The sequence below is a fragment of the Talpa occidentalis genome, unplaced genomic scaffold (assembly GCF_014898055.3).
Source record: "Talpa occidentalis isolate TD23 unplaced genomic scaffold, MPIMG_talOcc4v2.1 talOcc4.7, whole genome shotgun sequence".
In the NCBI taxonomy this organism is placed as follows: domain Eukaryota; kingdom Metazoa; phylum Chordata; class Mammalia; order Eulipotyphla; family Talpidae; genus Talpa; species Talpa occidentalis.
This window is the reverse complement of record NW_023605083.1, coordinates 87098160-87124069: the sequence shown is the minus strand read 5'-3', so window position 1 is coordinate 87124069 and position 25910 is coordinate 87098160. Positions and strand designations below refer to the sequence as shown.

The 25910-nt window shown below is 50.2% G+C and overlaps 1 protein-coding gene across 6 annotated transcripts in view; it reads right to left on the bottom strand.

Moving 5' to 3' along the window:
- Nucleotides 1–25910, bottom strand: part of RAP1GAP2 (RAP1 GTPase activating protein 2) — a 229818-nt gene that overhangs the window by 164368 nt on the left and 39540 nt on the right. For 3 of the 6 annotated variants that reach the window (XM_054688554.1, XM_054688559.1, XM_037491397.2), the window contains one exon: nt 5731–5766. In XM_054688554.1, the coding sequence (XP_054544529.1) occupies nt 5731–5766 (36 nt within the window). Of the gene's footprint in view, nt 1–5730; nt 5767–9573; nt 9651–20895; nt 20959–25570; nt 25578–25910 lie in introns of those variants that run through there. The other 3 variants (XM_054688558.1, XM_054688557.1, XM_054688556.1) reach the window with 3 other exon arrangements.

The following is a 25910-nucleotide window of genomic DNA, read 5'->3' as shown; positions in this document are numbered from 1 at the left end:
TCATGCATTGTTGAGCCCTTTCAAAATAAAGAAATAAAAAGTTGGATTCTTTTTCTCACAAGGCCATGGATTCTAGATGTTCATCATCAAGACAGAGAGCACTGCCCTGTGCCCCAGGAGTGGAGATGGGCTCTGCGAATCACCCCCATGTCCACCAGTCCCACCGTGGCCAGTCCCCTGTGGCTGGTCCCCTGTGCAGTGGTCCTCTCAGATGACTGCAGCATGACTTACCAGCCTGGGCGGCAGCCACACATACACACAAAGAGACACATGCCTCTTTCTTTAACAAAGAAGCAGGGCTCTCTGAGAGGGAGGGTAAGGGGCAGCAAAAAGGAGTGAAGGAAAGTGGGGCTCAGGTCCTCACCCTTGGGAAGCTATCTGAAGGACCTCCATAAGCAGACCCAGACACCTAACCCTGCAAACCGGGGTTTCTTCCAGGGAAATCTAGTCTGACTCTGGCTTAACTTCTGCAGATAGGGGCATTACGACCAGCTGGCCCCACAGCAGACTGAATAAGGGGGAGCCCCAGGAGCCCCATCTGCTGACCCTGCTTCTCCTGTCCATCCTTCCACCTGCATGTGTTGGGCTAATCATGATGACCCATAGTTGATCCATTTGGCAAGCGTAGACAGAGAATCTGCTATGTGCCAGACATGGTGCTAACACTAGGGAGCCAGAGATAAAGTGTGCAGAGCCCCTGATCCCAAAGACAGCCATTCATGCCAGCATTCACTTATTCAACAGCAAGTACCTACCATCATCGAGGTCCTAGCCATTAAGCTAGATTCCTATAATATCAAAGTTCAAAGAGAGCAGGTTGGACCCTAGTCTAACACTCCCATTTTACAGATGGGGAAACTGAGGCTCAGAGAGGTTAATATTAATATAGTCTCCAGTTGGCCTGCAGACTATAACCTGGCCCTCCCAACTCTTCCTCCTATCACAGCCCCCTCTCCAGTGCTCCTCTGTGGCTGGAGCTATTGCCTCTGAAGGGTTTCTTCATTCAGGCCCCACAGGCAATGCTCAACCTGGGCCCCCAGCGGGGGATGAACCCCAAGAAGCTAGGGATCCTCACACAGCACTGTGGAAGTAGAGGGCCATTCTGTGGCCAAGACTCACAGACTCTATACACACAGCCCAAAGCACATCAGGAAAAGAGAGTGGGGGTGGGTGCGCAGAACTCCTTGGTTCCAGCCTGCACTGAACTAGCCACGAAGTACAGGCCAGGATTCAAATGCCTACTGCGTGACTCACTGTTGACCGCAACCAAGTTTCCTAACCTTGCTGAGCTTCCATTTTTCAGCTGTAAAATGAAGAGAGTAACAGCTGCTTCATGAGGTCGTTGTGAAACCTTAGCATGTAAGGTTGTCAGTGGGGCAGTAGGTGCTGGTCTTCCTTTTAATGCCAAGGGTAGTCGGGGTGGCTAGATAAAATCTCTTAGGTGTCTGCCCAGCCCATAACCCATCTCTCTTCTCTGAGAACTAAAACTTGCCACATAGAGATGTGGCCACAGCAGCCACAGCCTAAAACCCCATCTCCCCAGCTGAGCTGTCTGGACCAGGGGTATACAAGTGATCCCACCCAAGGCAATCAGACTTTCTCTCTCTTTTTTAACAGCTTTATTAAAATGTAATTTACATACCACTAATTCACCATTTTACTGTGTACAATTCTACTCCCCAAATGATATAGGTATGTAAACTAGTGACAAACCAATAAAACTTGAAAAACAGAAAATAATTTTTAAGCAGTGCACACTTCAATGGTTTTTGGCATAGTCACACAGTTGTGTGACCATTACCACCAAGTAGTTTCAGGACATTTTCATCACCCCCAAAAAGAAGCCTGCATCCTCTGTATCCTTAGCATTCACTCTCCTTATTCCCTCCACAACCTCCCCAGTGCTAGGAAACTATGAATCTATTTTCTGTGTCGATGGATTTCTTACTCTAGACATTTCATAAAAATGGGATCACACAAGGACCTCCCTAGTGGCGCAAGGAGTTAAGTCTCAGCACTATGAAGCTATCTGCAGCACGAATTCTATCCCCTATGCCAACCAGGGAGGTGACCCACATGACACAGCAGACCTCTCCTGTCTCTCCCGCTGTTCCCCTCAGCAGTGTATTTCAGTAGATCCACTTGTTCTGCTCCCCACTCTGTCTCTGGTGAATCCTCTCACACCCCATACCTCTGGCCTACACCCAAGCTCTTATATGCATAAAGAAATAAAATAAATATTTTTTTAAAATGGGATCACACAAGATGTGGTTTTCTGGGAATGACTCTCACATAGTATGTTTTCAAAGTCCACCTATGTTGTAAAATGTATCAATACTTAATTCCTTTTTAAGGCCAAATAATACCATTGTAAGGATACGCCACCTCTTACTTATCCATTCATTCATATGCTGATGGACATTTGGGTTGCTTCTACTTTGGGCAATTATGAATAAAGATGCCCCGAGCATTTGGATATAAGTTTCTGTAAGAATGCATGTTTTCACTTCTCTTGGATATATACTTAAGAATGGAATTGCTGCTCAATGTTTCACCTTTTGAGAAACTGCCGGATTATTTTCCAAAGCAAATGCACCATTTTACATTCCCAGTAGTAGTAGGCATTTGAATCCCAGTATGAGGGTTCCAATTTCTCCACATCCTCACCAACACTGCCTTTTTTATTATAGTCAATCCAGTGGGTGGGAAGTAGGATCTTATATTATGGTTCTGATGTGCATTTTCCTGAAGGATAATTATGTTGAACATCTTTTCATGTGCTTATTGTTCATTTGTATAACTTCTTTGGAGAAATGTCTATTCAGATAACTTTGCCCGCTTTTAATTGTGTTGACTTTGTACTATGGAGTAGTAAGCGTTCTTTCTGTATTTCTGAACTGAGTCCTTCATCGGATACGTGATTTGCAAATAGTTTCCCCCCATTCTGTGAGTCATCTTTTCACTTTCTTGATATGCTCCTGTGGAGCATGAAAGTTTTTCATTTTGAAAGATCAAGTGCTGCCTTTTGGGACAAAATAGATGGATCCTGAGGTGATGATGCTAAGTGAAATAAGTGAGAAAGTGAAAGTTTACCGAACGGTTTCACTCATTTGCAAAATATAAATAGCCAAAGAAAACAAACTGGCAAAACACAACAAAAATAATTCATAGACTCTGAAAACTATACTAGCTACCAGATGGGGGGAGGGGACAGGAAAGAGAAGGTGATGGCACCCCGGAGCTCTAGGGGAGGACGAGTGGAGCACGTGCTCTTAGGGAGGTGTGAGGCTGTACTCCCAAAATTATATAATTATGCAAACAATTGGCAAATTCATAAAATTTGAGGAAAATAAAAGCAAAATGATAATTAAAATGTTTTTAATTTTGATAAAGTTCAATTCATCAATTTGTTACTGTTAATTGCTTTTGGTTTTGGTATCACATCTAAGGAACCGTTGTCTTATCCAAAGTCACCAAGATTTACCCCAACGTTTTCTCCTAAAAGTTTTATCATTTTAACAATTACGTTTAGGTCTTTGATCTATTTTCAGTTCATTTTTGCATGTGGTATGAGAGAAGAGTTCAATTTCAGCCTTTTGCATGTGGACCTCAGTTGTCTCAGACCGTTTGTTGAGAGACTATTTTTCTCCCTGAATTATTATGACACGCTGGTTGAAAATCAATTAACTGCACATGTGAGGGTTTATTTCTGGGCTCTGAATTCTCTTCCACTGGCCTACATGCTGGCCCTTCAGCCAAGACCACATTGTCATGACTATTGGAGTTTTGTAGTAACTATAGTGTTGTTCTTCTTTTTGAAAATTAGCCTGGTATTTACATATGAAATTTAGGATCCAAATTTAGGATCAACTTCTGCAAGGAAGCCAGCTGGATTTTGATGAGGATGAATGTCTAGGTCCTGTTCAACACCTCCAGAGCTGTACCTCCACCTCCTCCCCTGGGTTCCCTGAGGCACCCTGCGATTTTTTTCCATAAACTCCATCTTTTTCTTAACCAGATTTCAGTAGGTTTTTGTTTCTTGCAATCAAAGGAATCTTAACCAAGGACAAGTAGGAACACAGTCCCTACCAGTGTCCCAAATAACCAGCTCAATTCCACCTCTCCAGTGCTTAAGCCCTCAGCCTGCCCCCCAGATACCCCACTGTGGTCCCAATCTCAATACCGGCCCATGCCCCGACCCTTCACTCCCCCTTGTAACTAGTTTCCTTGCAGGATGCCTGTATCAGCTTTATCAGTTAAAACAATCAGGCCCTCAATAAATACCTGTGACATTGAACTAGATGTCCTGAGACAGCATCAAAAGAAACACTCTACCATTCCATAGTCCTTAGTAACTCTGCTCCCTACCTAGCATCTCATTCAATACGCTGAGAAGCTCTGGGAGGAGCAGATAATATTGTGCTCCTGGTCAAAAATTACAGAAAATATAGTGCAGAGGCATTAAATGTCTTGCCCAAGAATGGTGTGCCCTGAACGCTGGGCTACCCTGAAGTACACCTCATGCCGACCCAGCACAGATACAGGTGGGTCCATTGTCCCACCCATCTTTTAGAGCTATTTTAGAAGCTACCTCCGCTGCCTTCCATTCCATCTCTGGCATCAACTCTTCAGAGAGAGTGAAAGCTCTGGAGCAGGGACAGTTTGCCATTCATCCCTGCCCTGCAAACTGCCCACCCTCACCATGCCGAGCAAAACAAACCAGAGTGGGAAATCTCATTCAGTATTGGCATCTGAATGGCATAGCTGAGAGAGGTCAGCTTGGAAAACTTATCAGTTGAGAGGGGGGAGTTACAAGCAGGAGGCACTACCTCTGAAGGACTCATTAGAGAAATTTGTCACACACGAGTTCATTCACATGTAGCAGGAAAATATTTTGAGCTGGTGACCCAAACTATTTTTACCTCCTAGAATTTCCCTCCTTTTCAATTAGTCGCTTGGAGCAGATGGCTTGTCAGTGCTCATTGCCCAAGGGCGGAACGCAGATAGAACTTGACTTTTGTTATATCTCAAGGGGGAAAGGAGATCAGGATGTGGACAAAATGACTTGGCCAGAAACATGGAAGGAAAAGAAACAAAAGTGGTGAGGGGAGAGTGGTATGGGATTCTACATGCTTGCTTAGGGCTTCCCCAGACAGGTGTGTGACATGTAGTAAATGGAGGCAGACAATCTCTAGACCCTAAATCTGCTTTGGAAGCATCAGAAAGTCCCAGGGCCAGACCAATCAGGATGACATATGTCTAGTAACAGATGACTCAGTGACCAAATTACACACACACACACACACACACACACAGAAGGCTGTGTTATGAGGTCCCAGAATTACGTGGCGCAATTGCTCACGTGAGTGGGAATATCAAAGAGACAACCTAATAGAATTGGGTTTTCACATAATAATTAAGGTGACAGAAAATAAAATTCTCTTTCTTATACCCCTAAGTTCTGAACCAAAAGCCATAGCACTATACACGCTTCCCCCACTCTGTGGTCTGCTACTTTCAACCCAACCTTTGCCCTTCCCCCAAATACTACACAATACCCCAGGAATCAAGAGCCTTGTCCAACCTCCTCTAATCAAGAAGCCCCTGAATGATGAGAGTCTCTGATACAAACACAGCAGCCCCACTGAACAACTTGAGGGTAAACAGCCCCATGAGAGTTCCAATCTGCCATCATCTCTAACCTCTACAAAACAGGAAGTGGCTACTTACTTGACCTTCAGGCTCGCCAGCATGGTCTTGTCGATCCTGCGAAAAGAAAAGCGAGGATTTTGGTCAGTGCCAGGAGGAAGGCTCCTGCTCTCATCTGCAGAGGTGGAGTTACTAGCCAGTTCAGACCACCAGACCAGGAGGGCCCTGCAGGGGACAGCTGCCTACTGGAAGAAGTTCACCAGCCCCGGAAGGAAGAATTGTGAGTTCTGGGAGGGCTAAAGTCACACATAAGACTGTGAAATAGGAAATGTCATTGTCCTGTTTTAGAGATGAGAACAATGAGGTTCAGATGGATAAAATCACTGGCTAGTCTGAATCCAGGTAATCTGACTCCAAACCCAGGGATCTTAGGCACCTTGTATGTAGCCTCTCCCTTCAACACCCACATTCTACAAAAGGACTCTGCAATCCAGCTTCATAGGCAGCTAGACAATCAGCACATCAATATTTACTGAGCTTCTGCTTTGGAAAAATGCCAGCACCCCCAGCAACAGGGACCCTCCTGTTCTGGGAGCTGCCATTTCATCCAAAGAGGCAGACCACCAGGGGTTCCCTGGTGGCGCAAGGGGTTAAGTCTCAGCACTACAAAGCTATCCGCAGCCACTGCAGCACGAGTTCCATCCCCGGCCAGGGAGCTACCCACATGGTGCAGCAGATCTCTCCCTTCTTGCCCGCTGCTCCCCTAAGCAGTGTATTTCAGTCAATCTGCCTGTTCTGTTCCCCGCTCTGTCTCTGGTGAATCCTCTCACCCTCTGCACCCTTGGCCTGCACCCCAGCTCTTGTATGCATAAATAAATCTTTAAAAAAAAGACGCAGACCCCACTTCTAGAACAGAACCTGGCAGTAGGATCCAGGAACACCAGCAGGTGGGATCTGTCAGGCACATAAGCTCAGAGCAGGGAAGATCACGTTCGCGACAGACTGTCCCAGCAGCCAGCTCCTCCACCCCAGCCTGCACCACCCTCCACCCTCGTGGGAAGATGAGGCAACGCTGCTAAGCTTCTATTTTTAGCCCCTGCATATGCCAGCCCTTATGGCTGCAAAGCGGCCCCTTCCTCTCTCCAGAGATGCAAAGGTAGGTGTGAAACCTACTCCACCCTCTCTTGTTTAGGGTCACAACCTAAACAAGAGGGTCACCATCAGTGTACCATCATCATCACTTTTACCACCATCCTCTTGTCATCATCACCATCAGTGCCACCAAAATCACCACTCCTTCCAAGATGCTTGAAACGCTGGCAAGTCCCTTCAGCCACTCCTGTCCAGCCAGCTCAGCTCTGCCACTGCTTTCACACACACAACCACTGGGCCAGCAAGGAGAGCAAAGTTGTATCCAGAGCCACATGGCAAGGACAAAGACTACCCCAGGAATCACAAGTCAGCCCCAAGCCCTTGAGTTAGGAGGTAGGATCTTTCACTCTGAGTAAGCTCCCAGCACATTCTGATCTCAGTTCCCAACAGCAAAGCAAGCCACACCCCAGGGTTCTTAAAGGAGGTCCCTCCCAGCTTCCTCCCCACATACCTGCTGGCCCCTTCCTTGGGTTTCATTACTAGTCCCCAAAGATCTTGTTGGGCTCTACTCCCCTCTGGGATGAACCCCTCCTCCTCTCCCATTCAATCCACCAGAAAGGGTAGGGGACCCCACACTCAGGTCCCTTTTTTCTGCTATAATACTTGTAACAAAGCAAACCTCGAGTAACCCCTAACAATAAGCGCTTATATTTTATACTTTCTCAAGCAATTGCTTTAAATCTTTCAACACCCCTGCACTGTAAGTAAGGCAAAAAGCCCACCTACATGGGGAGAAACTGAGACCCGGGAAGGGAAGTGTCCTATCCGAGTTCCTCAATGAGCGAAGGTGGAGACAGCACCGGAACCCAGACTCCTGGTGTGGCCCAACCACCATGATAGAACACAGGTTCCCCCATGCAGAACCCTGTGTCTACACCTACCCAGGCGTCTGTCCATAGGAACCCGAGCTGGGGTGTGACCCTGGGAGGGTGGGGCCTCAGCAGAGCTGAAACTAAAGATCAGCAGCTGTGACAATGGGCTTTTCCCTTTAAGGAAGCCAAAGTCCCAGTCTCTCCCTGGCACCTTCTCTCTTGTCCCTCCTCTGCCCATTTCATCCACCCTCATCACCTGCCTAACCCTGATGTTAGTGGCTATCCACCCTCACCTCCAATGGAGCTTTCAAAAATGCCACTTCCAAGATTTCATTCACTGTCTGGAGTGGACCAGGGCTCCAGGCATATGTAATTCCCCCCACCCCACCCCCAGCCACTGTGACAGCCCCTCCCAATTGACAGCCATCCCCAGATGACACCCAAACTCCACTCCAGCACTCTCTGTTGCCACCCTAGCCCTCCAACCCCACCAGGATGCTCTTTTATCCCCTCAAACTCAATGGACCCCCAACCAAATGTCTACTGGGGGGGCAAAGCCCCTCACTTAGCCATTCCACAAGGAGCTAGTGAGCATGTGGGATGTGCCCCCATCACCCCCACACCACTCAGAGGAGGTGGATCTTGGGGGCCCCATTCATCGCCTGAGCCCTGCCCCATAGAACTCCAGCCTTGAACTGCATCCTGACCAGGAAGCAGATGTGATTCAAACCCAGATCCTACCCTCGGGACAGCAGCCCCTTGGCCCAGGCATCAGGGAAAGCTCATGGAGCATGCCACCCTGTGCCCCCCTGGCATTGTCCCTTCCTCACCGTCCCCATCCGCTCAACAAGGAGCACCCATGATCCCTTCCTGCCAGAGGACGAATGGACAAGGGCCAAGTGCTTTCAAGAAGAGGGAAGGGGAAATAAAAAGCACACATATGGCAGTGGCTAAGGAGCAGAGCCCGTCTCTGGGCAGCCCTCTGTGCCTCCCTGCCTCCTGCGCCCCTCATTACCCACCAGCTTCCACCCAGGACACCCCCAGCCCTCTACCCCTGCAGGAACCTTTCTTTGACAATACCGCAGGCCCAGAAGCTGAAAGGAAACCGATAATGAAAACCACTAGAGCCTGTTGCCCAGCTGAGGAGAAGCTGCCAACAGCTGGTAACCAGAGACAAGGCTTTGACTCCAGCGCCCCACTATCTGTCCCCCGGGAGAGTCTCTCCTTTGTCCCAGACAGAAGCTTACTGCCAAAAGGTGGCCCAGAGAGCCAGGCAAGATGCTGGCACATAGGCCAGTGCTCGCGCTTAGATGGAGCTAGGTCTGGCTGCCCAGGGTCGAGGGGAGAGGGGAGAGATCTCTGGGGACAGGCCATCCCCCTCCTCACACTCAAGCCCACTGACAGGAGGTAGCCCAAAGGTCCAGTGGGCCACAGGTGCCGCCTGCCCTGAAGTCACAAAGATGACAGACAGAAGCATAACACTTGCACATACACGAGCACACGCAGGTACAGGTGACCAGCGGTGCAGACCATCACCTGCTCAGAAACACAGGGTGCACCCATGGTCACACGCACAGGCACACCCACCGAGCCTGGCACACATCACACATACAGGCAACTGTGGCACACACGCACACACATCACAGACACGCATTCCCACAGGGGGCACAGAGACACACATTCAAGCCCAGTCATGCCGCCACACTCACACTGGCTCCAGCTCCGACCTTCTGGATCCCCCAGAAGACTGTACCCAAGGGACAGTGAGGAAAAGCTTTGTATTTGAAGTCTCACCAGACCCTCCATTCCATCTGGCCCAGGCATCTGAAAGTGCCCCTTACAGACCCAGGTCTCAGGCACAATCTGAGCCCTCTGTTCCCACAGACAGCCACAGCCACACACAAGACCTCACAGTTGGTTCAGTCCCATCCCTTCGACCGCCCTGCCATCTGTCACCCACCATCCGAAGCCCCCAAAGGAGACACTGCGCTTCCTGCCAAACATGGCTGTGGCCTCAGGACCCTGGGGGGCCAGCGATGTCCCCAGGGCTGTTGAAGAGACAGCCCTAGTTGTGCAGCGGGCTCAGACGGCCCAGGCAAAGGGCGGGACGCCCAGCCGCAGCACCTCCCCGTGGCCCTCCCCAAAACCCGCACTTCCTGTGGGTGAGGCCCAGTGCTGGGAGGTGTGTCCTGCCCTCAGGGAGGCAACAAGACAAGCAGAGGAGGTTGCAGAGGGCAGCTTCCCCACACCCAGAGGAACCCGCAGCTCCGGAAGGGGCTCCGCTGGCAGATTGCACCACAGTCAGAGTGGGCAGCTTTAGCCCCACACAGCCCATTTCCCAGAACAGAACCCGGGGAGGCCCAAGGATTCCCACAGCTGTGCCTGAAGGGGACAGACTTGCTGGAAGGCTCAGGGAGTCCTGCAGGCTGGGACCCCACACACCCATTCTTTAGGGCTGCCCAAGGGAAAGCCTTTGCCTTCCTGCTCCACTATGGTTCAACACAAAGCAGATAAACCCACCCACACATGTAATGACACCTGCACTTGTGTGGGCCAGAGCATAAATGCATGCGCCCGCATGGAACATTCATGTGTGTGGATATGTGTGCACATGGGCACATGCGTGCACACACATGCACACAGGCACTACACATTCATATGTAAGTTCATATAGACACTAGCAGACATCTGCACAGCTCACACGCCCACAACTTCCCATACAAACACAGCGCGTGCATGGATGCAGACAGACCTGCTCATATGCACGTAAGTGGGCACATACCCAGGTACACACTCGGTAAGTGTGGGGTCCTTTCCTCCAAGGCAGCTGGCCTCTCAGCAGGTACCTGGGGGTCCCTGGTCAGGCCACTCCCTCTTCACCAGCAGAGGAAAGATCGTGTGGTTCACTCTGGGGCTGTGTCAGACCACTGGCTTCCCACTGAACACACCCAGACCTCTCACCCCCAGACCTCTTCACATCCAACCTCTCACCCCCACTGCACCCACCCCACACCCAGGAGATGCTCAACAGGTGGACACCTTGGTTCTTGCTTGTCCTGTGCCCATCTGCTCTCCCTCTGAGAGAAAAAGAGCTCTGCACTCAGTGGGCTGTGAGGAGAGCACCTGACCAGGCCACAGTGACCAGTGCACGAGGGGGCAGGAGGCCCCCCCCCCTTCCTTCTCTTGCGCTCTCTCTTCCCTCCTTCCAGCAACACCCCTCCTGACTTTGTTGGGGTTTTTTCCTATTTGTTTGTTTGTTTATTCACATTCCTTTTTGTAATCCTTGGTTTGCCCGTTTTTTTTAGTCTCTAGGCCAAAAAAAAAAAAAGGCCCAAATAATATTCCCAGAATGTTCCCCCCTCCGCTCTCTAGAGTCACTAAACCACAGAATGGGAGCCTGGCACTACAGAGAGCACGGGAAAATGAAGCCATCCCAGAGGGAGGCAGGGGCGGGAACTGCCAGACAGGAAACATGAGAAAGACCAGCCTTCACGGAAATCATCTGAGCTCCTGGATCCAGCTATGCTAGAAGCCGGCGCAACCCCCAGTAAATAAAAGCCAGTAATGCATCCCTTTATTCCTCCATGAAGAAAGTCTCCACCAGGATAAAGCACTTGGGGGCCTCCCTGGTGGTGCAAGGGGTTAAGCGTCAGCACTATGAAGGCACCGGCAGCTGCTGCAGCAGGGGGATCCAAGGTGACCCACAACATGTGGCAGACCTCTCCTGTCTCACCCGCTGCTCCCCTCAGCAGTGTATTTCAGTCAGTCTGTCTGTTCTGTTCCCCGCTCTGTCTCTAGTGAATCCTCCCTCTCTCACACACACAGCCCCGCACCTCTGGCCTGTACCCCAGTTCTTATATGCATAAATAAATAAATAAATCTTAAAAAAAAAGATAAAATGCTTGGTGAGTGAAAACAGCTGTGGGCTCTAGGGCTGCTGCCTCACCAACACCAACACCTACTCCAGAACCAGTATCCTGCACGACATCACCAGCTCACAGATTCACCATGGGGCTCAAGTGGGTCACTAATAACAAAATTCCTTTTGCAGATCATTTAGTCTTTTACACATGGGAGTTCACAGTGAGTCTCACTGGAATGCATTTCAATGTGCTTTTGTGTGGGGGGAAAAGAGATGGGGTTACAGTCACACGAAGCTCAGGTACTTTCGACCACCCATCTTATCTACTTTCATCTGAACACATGCCTGACCACAGGTGTGCCCAGACAGGAAGGCGCTTGGAGACCTCACCTGCGGCCACCCACAGGCTGGGCCCTCCCACCTGGGGTCTGGTCTTTTTTGCATGGTGGCCACAAATACACAGAATCATGGGATTCAGATAGCTGGTCAAGGAGCAAGGCTTAGCTGCATCAGCCAGAAGGGGAGCAGAACTCACAGCCTCCTGCACTTGCTTGACTCCACTGGGATCTAGGAGCCTTGGAGAGGCTAGAAGGGACCAGTCCTCTCCTCACGCTCCAGAGTGAGGTCTGGAGAAGGGATGACTTCTGTAAGGTATGGAGGGAGGTGAGAGCCTTTCTAGAGCCTCCTCCACACGCCTGGCCTCCGGCCTCTCCCAGCCTTCAGGACCTCCAGCAAGTTCCTGCATCACTCAGGGCAGCAGTGTCATCCTCAATAGTGTGAGGCAGATGCTACCAATCTCACAGGATGAATGTAAACACTTTCACAGGGCTCCCACACCATTATGGGAGCTGTTATAATTTCTATTTATTATGATTCTGCCCCCAGCTTCAGTCCCGCTCAGTTTCACGTGTTTCTGATGCCTCAGTTCCTCCTCTGTGTGGGGGTGCACAGTGAGGGGTCCCTAGGAATCTCTGGGATGGACTGAGTCAAGAGAAAAGAGAAGCATTCTGTGACCAGGCCCAGGCTTCCTCCCCCACCAAGCACAGCCCAGCTTCCTCCCAGACCTCAGCTGACTCACACCCCAGGCCATCAGAGTAAAATGAGGATAAGCTAGGAGCAGCGAGGAGGGAGCAGGAACTGTGTCTGTGAGTTTACCCTGGGCCAGTATGGGCCCAGCCATTTCAAACTCACAGCCACTCTCAGATGGTATCTGTTATTCCCATTTTACAAATGAGGACACAGGCTCAGAGATGTTAAGGAACTTGACAAATTTACCCAGTGCAAAGGCAGCAGACTTAGGTCTGAATCCAGAATCCAAGTTCTCAGCCACTGTGCTACATGAATATCGGTGTTAGTCAGTATAAGTGCCAATTACTAGTTCAAACCAGGCCCACTGGAATCTAGAGAAATGACAATCAATACAAAGCCCACTTTACGGATGGGGAAACTAAGGCCCTGAATGCAAAGTGCAGCTCAACAACTAAGCAATGATGAAGTAGGAAAGAGTAAGTGCCCACGACCCCCCAATACCAGCCCAGGCCAGTTCCTCCTCTCCTGAGGTTGCTCTGCACCCCTTCCACAGAATCTGCTTTGGATAAGTAAGTCATAAGGCCCTGGCTTCCCTGGTGGAGGCCTGTGGGGGTTCCTGGTCCCAGTTGAGGGGGAGAGTCCCAGTCAGAGCCCCAAGCCCAGGGCAGAACCCCAGGGAATTCATGAGTTGTAGGGGCTCTAGAGGAATGTGGAACCAAGAAGCAGTCTGGATTTCAAGGAGGAGGGCAACTATTTATTTAAACTAATGGGATCCTACTGTATGATCCTATGTAGTAGTGGCCAGTAGGTCTTTTTGGGCACCAGTAGGAGCTAAAAAATGAGACAACTTCCTTTCATAGGGATGAGGCAGGAAGCAAAAGAAACAGATGCCCCTAGAGAAGAAGGCACTAGATCATTTGGCTTGGATCCTCCCCTACTCTGGACTGCACAAGCCAGCCCCAGTACTGCCACAGTCGGGTACGGCTCTGTTCCCAACTCAACGATTGAATCACTTGAGCAGGTCACATGCTCTTTCTGAAACAAAGGCTTCAGTTTACCTTTCATCAAAGGGAAGTCTATATTAGCCTCCAACTTTCCTTATAAGCCAGATGAAGATAAAGGATGATGGCAAAGGACACTGACCACCAGGAAAACAGGGCACAGTGGCATTCCCAGCCGGCAAATCCACGTCAGTTAGGAGCCCACACCTCAAAAGCGAGATAAAATGACATCTAACATCTACATTGTGATTTACAATCCACTGTTCACTTCCCCATCTATACCATCTCAAGGGTTACACTGAATTTCCCATTGCACAAGTTCTGAAAAGCAAGATGATGACCAAAAAAATTGCAAGAGGGCTGCTTGTGAAAACTGGGTTCCAAAAGCATGAACTTAATATACAACAATTACACAATTTATTATGGTCTGTTCAGTAATGCCAGTAGGCCAGAAGAACTCCTAGCAATCAGAACTGTGGACTAGAGAAGCTATAAAATAATTTTAAGCCTTTTTAATGGTAATAATAATAAGGTATCACTTTTACCCATAGATATTAAAGGCTTAAAAAAAACTTGATAAACATGAGGATATAAAGAAACAGGTACCCCCACAATTAGTGCATAGATGTTTGCTGATAGCTATCACAATTTTAAGCGTACAGCCCTTGAGGCCAACAATTTTATTTTTAGAAGTTTTTCTCACAGCTAAATTCATACAAGTTGACAAGGCCTATGACATGAAATTAATTATATCATTATTTGTAATAGCAAATGCAAAAAATAACCTAAATGCCATCATCTGGAGATCACTATATTAAGCACAAACCTAAGGTGGAATACAATGTGACCACTAAAAAGAATGAGGTAGAGGGGCCTCCCTGGTGGCACAAGGAGTTAAAGACACAACCTATGAAGCTGTCCACAGCCACTGCAGCACGAGTTTGATCCCCTGGCCAGCCAGGGAGCAACCCACATGGCGCAGCAGACCTCTCCTGACTCACCCACTGCTCCCCTCAGCAGTATACTACCGTCAATCTGCCTGTTCTGTTCCCCACTCTGTCTCTGATGAATCCTCTCACCACCCACACCTCTGGCCTGTACCCCAGCTCTTGTATGCATAAATAAATAAATCTTTAAAAAAAAAAAAAAGAATGAGGTAGAATGTACATATGTATATACCCTAAACACTCAAATTTTTTTAACTATTTGTTTATGCATACAAGAACTGGGGTACAGGCCAGAGGCGTTGGGGGTGAGAAGATTCACCAGAGACAGAGTGGGGAATAGAACAGGGAGATTGACTGAAATACAGTATAGCTCATATAGTAGGATCCCATTAGTTTAAATAAATACGGAAATTCTTATACATACCTAGACAATTCCTAGAAGGAAAAATCAGTGCTGTTTCAAGACTGATTACCCTTCAAGAAATGGACTAAGCATCCAGGAGAAAGGATTGCTCACTTTCTGTCCTTCTATGCTGTTTGTTTTGTTTTTTGACCATGAACATGTAATAATTTTTTTCTTTTTTTTTAAGGTTTTTTTTTTTTTTTTTTTTTTTGCATACAACTGGGGCGTAGACCAGAGGTATGGGGGCAAGGGGTAAGAGGATTCACCAGAGACAGAGTGGGAAGCAGAACAGGCAGATTGACTGAAATACACAGCTGAGGGGAGCAGCAGGCGAGACAGGAGAGGTCTGCTGCGCCATGTGGGTTAGCTCACTGGCTGGGGATTGAACTCAGGTTGTAGAGGTGACAGCACTGAGACTTTACCCCTAGGCCACTAGCGAGGCCCATAATATTTTTAATGTTAAATAAACAGATGGTTTGGTCTTAAAGAAGCAGCAGCAGCAGATGCAAAAGCTAGCTTCTTTAAAACACTTCTTAAGCTGCCCACTGATCCCAGCCTGGGGATCACCTTGTTCTTACTGAAGGGAAGTCTTTCTCTCTCACTATCTGACTCCAGAAAATTTTCCATCCACTCTGCTTTTAAGCAGAGTATGTGCTTCAATCTTCAGTTAGGAAAACTCAAAAAAAAAAAAGGCCTCCCTGGTGGCCTGGGAGTTAAGTCTCAGCACTATCACCAAGTCTGCCTGAGTTCAGCCTCCCGCCAGGGAGCTGACCCACATGGCACAGCAGACCTCTCCTGTCTCGCCCGCTGCTCCCCTCAGCAGTGTATTTCAGTCAGTCTGCCTGTTCTGTTCCCCACTCTGTCTCTGGTGAATCCTCTCACCCCCCTCACCTCTGGCCTACACCCCAGTTCTACGTAAAAATAAACAAAATCTTAAAACTCAAAAAAGACCAATATAAAACTTTGCTGGGGGTACTTTGACAACACAAGTCAGAACCCCTAGCTGTGTGCCAGGGGACTCTAGAGTGCCAGTCATGGCCCACTGAGGGTCTGAATGCTGGTTATACCAGGTTTTTAAGTTTACAGATTCATCAACCTGTACATTTAAAATCTGTGTGCATATGGTGCTTCAATAAAAAAGATGTGGGCCTCCCCGGTGGCGCAGTGGTTAGCGCTGGGTTGCGAAGCTGCCCGCAGCCTCTGCGGCACCGGTTTGATCCCCGGCTGCTCCCTGGCCACCAGAGGAGGGTCCCGCATGGCGCGCAGACCTCTCCTGCCGCCCGCTGCTCCCCTCAGCAGTGTACTTTGGCCTTTCTGCCTGCTCTGCTCCCCGCTCTGGCTCTGGTGAATTCTCTCACCCTCCCGTGCTTCTGACTGTACTCAGTGCTTGTATAAATAAATAAATAAATCTTTTTAAAAGAACCTATTTAAATAAATAAATAAAAATAAAAAAAGATGTATTGAGGATGCCTGCCTTTTGACCTAGCAATTCCAATTCTATACCTTCCCAAGGGAAAAAACCAGAGGTGTGTGCCAAGTTGCACTTTTGAGGGCATCAGAGTATTTCATAACTATAAAATACTGGGAACAACCTAAATTTCCAAGAGCAGGGGGTAGTTTAAAGAAAGACAATATCTCCCAAAAATAGAGCACATTTCAACCAACATAAAGTAGGTATAGCTCTGTTGTTGGGAGATGTTGTCTTTCTTTAAATGGGCTAACTAATATGCTCAGGTCTGAGATTAAAGATCTTGAATTTTTTTCTCCATGCTTCTCTGAATTTGCTAAGTTTTCTGATACAAGCAGATCTTACTTTTATGAGAAAAGCATACTAAACATTATTTATAATAATGAAAATAAAAGAAGACAAAAAGGGACAGGCCTGTATTATAAAGCAATGGTTCTTGAATGCACTAGGCATGAAAACCACATGGGGTTTGAGTAGTGTGCGTTCAAGTTCCAGCCCAGCAGCTCACCAGCAGTGTGACCTTGGCTAAGTTCCCTAAGCTCTCTGTGCCTCAGACCAGACTTCCCTTTTTTTTTTTTTTATAAGAACTGGGGTACAGGCCGGATGTGTGGGAGGGTGAGAGGATTCACCAGAGACAGAGCAGGGAACGGAACAGGCAGACTGACTGAAATATGCTGCCAAGGGGTGCAGTGGGCGAGACAGGAGAGGTCTGCCTCGCCATGTGGTATCTCCCTGGCTGGCCAGGATCGAATCCGGGCTGCAGAGGCTGTGGACAGCTTCACAGGGCTGCACTTAACCACCTGTGCAACCAGGGAGTCTGACCAGAATTCCCTTTTATAAGACGGGGCTACTAAGAGTTCCTATCTCATGGCCTTTGGGAGGGGGAAAGGAATTAATACATGTTAAGGTTTCAGAGCAGTGCCTGGCATAGAGCTCCAGACAAGCTAGGCAGTACAACTGTTAAATTCTCATTCCACTGTTCAGAGATGGGGCTGGGGAATCAGCATCTTTCACAAAATTCCCAGATGATTCTGATGCAGGGAGAAAAACTGGAATGTTCCACTACAATACTCCCAACACTTTTTGGTCCTTGACTGACTGTAAAAAGGTTTTGGCACAAGGAGCTGGCTGAAGGGGATTCTCACTAAAGAAGGTCACAAAGTTAGCTTTTTGCCAGGCCCCATCCACTGAGTCATTCCCAACCCTCCCCTGTTACTGCAGAGCCTCACCTGGTACTTACCTCACCAGGGTGGGCCAGAGGTGGGCACCTGCGCCCTCCACAGGCAGGTTTGAGTATTGCATACAGGAAAAGGGGAAGGCCTCCAGGTGATTTATCTAGGATGGCGGCCATATTGTCCTCCGTGAAAGGAATTGAGGGATGGGGGGAAATTCTGTGTTGACAGAGGTTAACAATAACTGCATGGTGTCAGAACTCATGGGTCCCAGCCCTAGTTCTGATATGAAATCCCTCCATTTCAGATTTTTCATCTGTAAAGAATGCTAACATGGGCCTCCCCTGGTGGCGCAGTGGTTGAGCGCTGGGCTGCGAAGCTGCCCGCAGCCTCTGCAGGGCCGGTTCGATCCCCGGCTGCTCCCCGGCCAACGGAGGAGGGTCCCACATGGCGTGCAGACCTCTCCTGCCGCCCGCTGCTCCCCTCAGCAGTACACTTCGTCACTCTGCCTGTTCTGCTCTCCGCTCTGGCTCTGGTGAATTCTCTCACCCTCCTGCGCTTCTGACTGTACCCAGTGCTTGTATAAATAAATAAATAAATCTTAAAAAAAAAAAAAGAGAGAGAGACTTGCCCAAGGTCACAGGACTGGTAGGTGGTGGAGGCAGAATTCAAACCCAAAGCCACTGCTTTTAACCATATTGCCATTCCTACAGAGAATGACAGCAGTTCCACATGTGAGATCTCTCCAGGCTGGGCTCAGGCAAACCCTGAAATTCTTTCTGAGCCCCCTGCCAATGTGCAGCAGAGGAGTGGCCCCAGCCTGGGCCAGGATGAGCAAACCCTGAGATTCCTCCCCAGACCTGGCAAGCTTGGATGGGGGTGGTACTTCTGGCAGATGGCAAGTGACTCAGGTGGAGGCAGGAGGGGGGCAGAGAAAAAAGGGGGACTCCCTCAGATATTTTTTTTTAAATGCTTGCAGCTCAAACATAGCTTGTTCATGATTCATATATCCTGATTTCCCTGAATAAAGATGGGGTCCTAATGGGGTTTGCCCCATACCCAGACAGAGAGGAGTCCTCCTGGACCTCCAGCCCCACAGTATCTCCTTGCCCCTTAGAAGGGCTGACTTAGAATGGTGTAATAAACTAAGACAGAAAGGGCTTTTCCACTCAAAGTTCCCACTTGACTCCCAGTTTCCCTCAGAAAGGTTCTGTACAGTTAGGTGCCTCTTAAGAGTGGGTGAGGAATTGGGGCTGGATTCTAAAGTTCAGTGAAAATCTGCCAAATTCCTCACCTGTAGCCAAGGGGCTTCATGGGCAAAAGTGTAGACATGACTAAAGGAATAATTCAAAGAGTTAAATATCGATGGTGTCTCCCATTTGACAGATGAGAAGGCTGGGCACAAAGAGACTAAGTAATTTGCTCAAGGTCACACTCCTACTAAGTGGCTACGGCAGCCTGTATTTTCCAGAAGTGGTCATACCATCCCATAATATATCCCCCATCTACATGCTCTTTATATCACATGACAATGGCCCCCCTCATGAGGTGAGGGGTCCACAATCCCTCCTCTTCCATCTGTGCAGATCTGTGACTACAGCAGAAGCGACGCTGCATCATTTCCAATGCAGCCAGGAAAAGGTGAAACAGCTTCAGCCTGGCTCTCTTCCTTGGGATTCTTACCCCTTAGCCCAGTCACCATGGTGTAAAGCTCATGCTACCACACAGAGGGGGCACATGGAGGCCCCTGGTGAAGAGGAACCAAAACCTGAAGCCATCAGCCAACATCAAGTGCCAGATGTGAGTGACTGAGCCGACCAACAGTCCCAGCCCTAGACTCTGAACCACCCCAGACGATGATAGCAGAGCAGGAACAAGTATCCCTGCCAAGCCCTGCCCAAATTGCAGAATCCTGAGCAAAATAAATGTCACAATGGTTTTAAGCCGTAAGCTCCTGGGTGTATATTACACAGCACTAGATGATCAGCTATGACAGAGCAGAATTTGAACCCCCCATGCTAGCTCCAGAGACCATGCTCCCAGCCATTTTGCTATGGTCCCTGCTGTGCTAAGGACAGTAAAGAGGAGGGTTTAGAGCTTAGGTCTGAAGTTAGACATATTCTTACATATTTATTCCTTCATTCCTCAAACGTTCATTGCATTCTTACAGTATTTCAAGTTTTCAGCTAGTGCTGAGGATATTTTAACAAACAAAACAGAGTTTAAGATTGAAGGGATAAAAGAGGGATAAAATACCTTCACATGGGTTTTTACAGTTGGGTGATACGATCTTGTTGGGGGGATGGCGAACCCCATTTAGAGAGGATGATCTGGGACAGCCTCTGGGAAGAGAAGACTGCAAGAGTGAGATGGACCCAAGGTTTGTGAAAATTGGAGACAACAGAGGCAAATGTCAAAAACAGACCTGGGTTCACATCCCAGCTCTACTACTTACTAGCTGTGTGACCTTGTAGAGGTGACCCAGTCTCTCTGAGCCTCCACTTCCTCCTGATATGAGATGCTTTCAGAAACCACAGTCAGGATTGTTCCAAGGAACCAATGAGTTAATACAGGCCTAGTGTACAATCCAGGAAGAACTCCATAATTCTAAAGGACAGTGGTGACAGGAATCATACTGAGGCCAAGGTCTCCAGTGGGATGCCCCAAGTCCCAGACACCAGTTTGCTCTCTGTCAGTAACTGTGTGCAGCCACAGCTATGGGGAGAGAGAGAGTATGAAGGGGGCGGGGAGGGGGAGACTTCTCACTGCTGGTGCCCAGGCCTCTGAGGGGTGGCCAAGGGGAAGCAGGGTGCACACACTTCCCTGAAGCACGCTAACTGACAGCCAGATCCTTCCCATCCCTGACTCATCTCCTCAACCCAGGGCTTATCTACCTGTCACTCGCATCTGAAGCTTGGACTAGATGTCTCTCCCCAGACTCCTCCCCAAAGGCAGTGGACACCCACACAGCCAGTGGGTGAGAAGCAACTTCCTAAGTCAGAGTGAAGGACAGGGACAGGAAGCCTGTAGAGAGGACTGGGCCTGGCAGAAGATTCAAGGGTCCCTGGGGGGCCAGGTTATACTTGGTAAAGCATCACCTGCCATCAGATTGGCACACCCTCCAGGACCTTGGAGAGCACAGGGTGGGTGGCTAACACAAACACCCAGAGAAAAGTACACAAGCCAAAGCATACTACAGTGCACACATGCAGACACATTCAGGACCCACAAGTAGCCACACAAAGTGATGCATGGACACAGCGATCAAAGAATACACCCAGAGACACGTGTGCATGCCAAGCACATGTGTGTATACCTCACTGTGCCTGACTGCCTCATTTCCCTCCTGCTCTTGCTCACTACCAGTCACCTAATCAGCAGGTTCCCCCGATTTTCATACCTGCTACCATCTGCTGTAGGGCTCGACCAGCAGGTCTAGCATGATCCTGGACAGAGGCTGACAACCCTGGATCTGGATCTAGAGGAGGAGGTGGAACACCAGTCAGCCCTGAGAGCACAAGTCTAGAACCCCAACAATGGCTGAGCTGTGGGGTCAACACAGCCTGGGTCTCAAGCCAGGCCCCACAAATCACAACACTTACCTTGGCGTCCCACCTGCCTTGGGAGTCCCTAAGGTTCCTTCACCTCTTGAACGGGTAAAGAGGAATCTCCTTATAACTATCTGGAAGGCCTGAAGGATTGTGGCAAACAAAACCAAAAAAAGAAAACACAAGAACAGTGCAGCATGGCAGGCTATGACCAGCCATGAAGCAGAATGTCCCAGAGAGATGCACCAGAGCTCACAAGAGGTTGGACAAGAGAGTATCACATCCTTAAAAGACCTGCTTCAACAGAGGGGGAGATAGGTAGGCAGGCATTATTGGTTTGGTTTCTTTTCTGGAAGTTATTAAAAAACAAAAAAAGTCCTGGGAGTTGGGGGAGTCCCAAATTGCAGAGGTCAGAAGAGTGTCAATGAAGATTGGCCGCTGCACCTCCCCAGTTAGGCCAGGAGTGACCTTGCCTGCAGGCAGAGGGATGCACGCGGTGGCCTTTGGATTGCCAGTCTAAACTGACCATGTATGAACAGAGGCGGCTGATACCTTCCCCACTGTGCAACCTCTCCCTGAGGGGGTGGCATGTTGCTCAGAGATGGGAGAGGGTAGGAAGACAAGGGCCACCACAGTACCATGGCAACAGGCCTCGGCAGAGGCAAGTCTGCACCTTCTCCAATCGCCGCCACTCACAACAGGACCTAAGTGTTTGCAGATAGCATCTCCCAGGCCAAAGTGGGTGGAGTGGACAAGTCAGCAAATTGGGAAAAAGGAAAACCAGGAGGCTTTTAGGTGCCATACCCTGAAATATGAAGCTTCCCCCAGCTTATGTCCCACGACCCCCAAACAAATCCTCAACCACATCCCTTCTCTCATGAGATCCCATCATTTTCCCACAGGCCCAGACTGTCCCCACCACCACAGATATTCTAATCCTGGGGGCACCAGGGCTGCCCAGCTCACTCCACAACCCTGGTTCCTCCATCATTTCTGTCTTCTGCCAACCTGCTGTCCTCTCCCTTCTGCTCTCCATTTCTCTCTCACCCTCCCCCATCCCCCTGCCCTGTCCTCCCTACTGACTGTGGCTCAGACCAGTGCCCACGACCATCTGCCAGTTCCAAACACCGACATCCTCCCTCCCTCCACTCCTCCTTCAAGCACCTGCTTCCAAGCTGCCTGCACCACTCACCCCTTCTGCCCACTGCCAGGATCCCATGTCCTCCCAGGGACAGAGACCAGGAAGAGGCACATCTGAGAGTCAGTTCATGGTCAGGACATGGCTGGCTTCAATTCACAGAGTTCAAAACAACCATTCAGGGGATCTGGGAAACAGAGCCACAGCACCAGGAAGAACTGACCAGGTCAGCTGTCTGGTCCTTGAGCCCATTTCTACAAGTAGGAGGAGGGTCTTCAGAGGTTAGCAGCCTCTTCTCCCACTTGAGAGAACCTCAGCCACCCAGACTGTGCTGCCTTCCTGTGTAGCCCTCATGCAGCCCTTGCTGTGTTCAAAAATTTAATAAATATGTTATTTCACACTCACAAAACCCAGATAAGAAAAGTGAGTCTCAGAGAAGTTAGGTTATTTGCCCAAGGTCACACAGAGTGTGGGACCTGGGTGTGCCACTTCGCACTCCACTTTTTACTCCAGCCACTTGTGCAATGACCAGCTCCCTGCTGACTCCCAGCAGCATCGCACACATGGCAAGTGGCCATGCTTCATCTAGGGCCATGGCAGGCCTTCTTTGAGCTACAGTGTGGGTGGCCCAAGGGGCCTGCAGCCTGAAAGTATGTAGAAGTCAACGTCCATGGAGCCATCCTCGTTCACAGGGGACAGAGCTGATGGGTGAATGTGTACCTGTTTCTCTCTCAACCATATGGAATGTTTCTGAAACTCATTCCATAAGGCTCCTCAGGAGACCCACCCAGGACATAGTGTTGACAATAATAAAAATAATGCATCCTCACAGTTGCTTTCCCTTTCTCTCCTTTATACCCCTTGCCTCCCTCCACTCTTGTCCCCTGAGACCACTTCCCAAATAAACTACTGCATACAAGCAGACAGAGATACAGCAAGCTGGTGGGAGAGTTGGGGTTCAAACCCAGGCCTATATGCTTAACCACTGTGCTACGCTGCTGCCAACAACATCCATGCCAGGGTTCCTTTCCCTCAAGATTCTGAACCATAGTGGCTCAGTCACATTTGATCCAGACAAGGTCATGGGAAAGAGGGAGAGCAGGACCGTGAGGGTGCCTGAAGCAGGAGGGTCACCTTCTCTGGAACTGAGGCCAGTTCTACCAAATTGCCTCAACACCCTAGGCTGAGCTGGAGACCCAGCGAGACATGCCCTCACCTACCCACTGAGCATCTGCCTCTGCCCAGAGACTTCTGGAGTCCTTTAGATCCCACCCCACCCTTCAGCAATTCTCCCCCTCAAGACGCCCCACCAACACACACACACTCTCTCCTCAATGTCTTGGAAGGGAGGGGAGACCTGAGATAGCTTCGGAAGACCAAGCAGGCAGATCTAGCAGACACCCACCTTGCCCCACCTCTGGACTCAGAAAACCCAACACACCTCGGAGGTGAGGGCTGAGCCTCACCCAACTCCTGTCCAAGTCACAAAGATTTGCTGGGACTTTCCTGGGGGAAATCACTGCCCAAGACCTTACAGACCCTGAGTCACTCCCAGCCTCCAGCCTGCCAGCCTCCGGCAGCTTCAAGCTTTTTGTTTACTCCTCAACCAAAGCAGGAAGAATGGGGGAGGGGAACGCCTTCTCAGCTCTCCATGGGAAACTGAGGCCCATGGGGCTTAAGGGAAGGGCTCAGGGTCACAAAGTATGAAAAGAACCAAAGATCCCTGGCACCCCACCCAGGACAACGGTAGTATTATTCTCAACGGAGGCTGCTCTGATGGGGGGGTCACTCAATAGTAGCAGGTCCTCCGCATTCAGGTCCAAACCCCACTTGCATGCAAATGCCCTCCAATTCCTTAGGAAGGGTGTAGAAGAAACTATAGAAAACAGACGAGGAAGGATACCCCCGCAACCAGCTCCCAGGTTCAGACACAAAGTGACTGGTGGTGGCAATGCCAAGTGAGGTCTACACAGTCCTGAGGTCTCCTGAACACACATCCACCTGGCCTGGACCCCCACCCAGGGCTGGGACCCCCACCCAGGCCTGGCACCCCCACACATACCCACCCAGCGCCTCCAGAAATCAGCATCAGGCTGAAGGCTGGCCCTGCCCCTAAAGATACTTTAAGGCCTCTCAGCCAGTACCTCACCATCCTTGCCACCCTCCCTAGGCCCCAACCTGCCGCAGGTTGGAGTGAGGATGGGGTGGGGTTTATGCTCTTTCAGAAAATAACAAGCCAACCCCGGCTAGCTGCGGGGTTCTCCTGGGGTTCCTGGTTTTTTCCTTCTACCACCACCTGTAAACACCCCACCTCTAATTTCCACCTTGGTCAGCTTCTTCAGCCAGATACTTTTACAGGGATTGAGCAACATCTCACTCATGCATACACACCCCTGTACATAATCTGTGTGTGTGTGTGTGTGTGTGTGTGTGTGTGTATGCAATGCCCCACCCGCAGGGATTTCTGAGGACAGCCACTCCACCTCCCAAACATAACCCATTGCGCTGAACTGATCTGTGAAGCCGCAACACGGAGCTCACACAGGTCCATAAGGGTTGGATTTCTCTTTGCAAACACACACATTTACACTCAACAGACACCCCAATTCCACGTTCAGTTACACCCAGGACTCACGTCTTGATCAGACTGACTGATGATGGAATCACCACCCGGCCCTGGACCCACTGACCTTCTATTACGCCTGGCGCCCAAGACTCACCCCTCGACGTGGACGAAATGTCAACAATCTTCGCCGCGGCGCTCACCCCGCCTGCGCGCCCGCAACGCCGCCGGTCTCCATCCGAGTCCAAGCCCCCTCCTCCTCGGCGGCGGGGTTCCCTCGCAGCCCGCCCAGTCGCGTGCGCCGTCACCGCGGCGCGCAAGCGCGCACACCCCGCTCCCGGCCCGGCGCTCGGAACGCACAAAGCGGCGCCCTCCGCCCGCCCGCAGCGCCCCGCGCACCTGGCGGGCGCGCCCCCCAGAGCCGCACACACGCCGCGGGAACGTCAGCGACCCGTTGGAGGCGGGGGTCCGCCGCGGACGGCGCCTACCTGGCTCTTCTGGCCACCCCCTGACCCTCGGCGACGCAGCCGCCGGGTCTGCACCCTGGTCCTGACGGTACCCACCCGGTCTCGTCAAGCGCAGCTGTAGCGCAGCTGCGGGAACGGGGGTGGGACGCGGGAATGGGGGGCGAAGGGGGCACCGGGTAGGGCGCCGGAGGTTGGGGGTGGACTCGAGGGGGTATAGCGGGTCCTGAGCGCCGGCCCGTCGTTGGGGCGCTCGCGTCACCACCGCCAGGAGCCTGCCCAAAGCGGCTTCTCAGGAACAAAGGCTGGGGCGGGGCCGGCGCACCCTAGGGACCCAGAGGGGAAAAGAGGGAACGGCTCACCTGCCCACAGAAGTTCCTGAAGGCCCCAGGGCGGTGGGGAGCTGAGGTGCAGAAAGATTCATGTGTTCCTGTTCTATTTAGGAGGCCACCTGGAGCTGCCCCCCACTCCATGCCGCCCAGCTCTGTTTGGGGTGGGACAGGAAGGGGACAGTGTTACCTGGTCTTGGAAGTGGGAGACCTCAAGGACTGCTAGAACCCCTGAAAATCCCCCTGCCTTACACTTGGCAGCTAGGAACCTTCATTCATTCACTCCTCAGACATACTCCCGGCTTCAGCCAAACCAAGGATATTCCCAAACTTGAAGGGGTTGAAGGACTTAAAGGTCCTCTAGGCAGCTTGT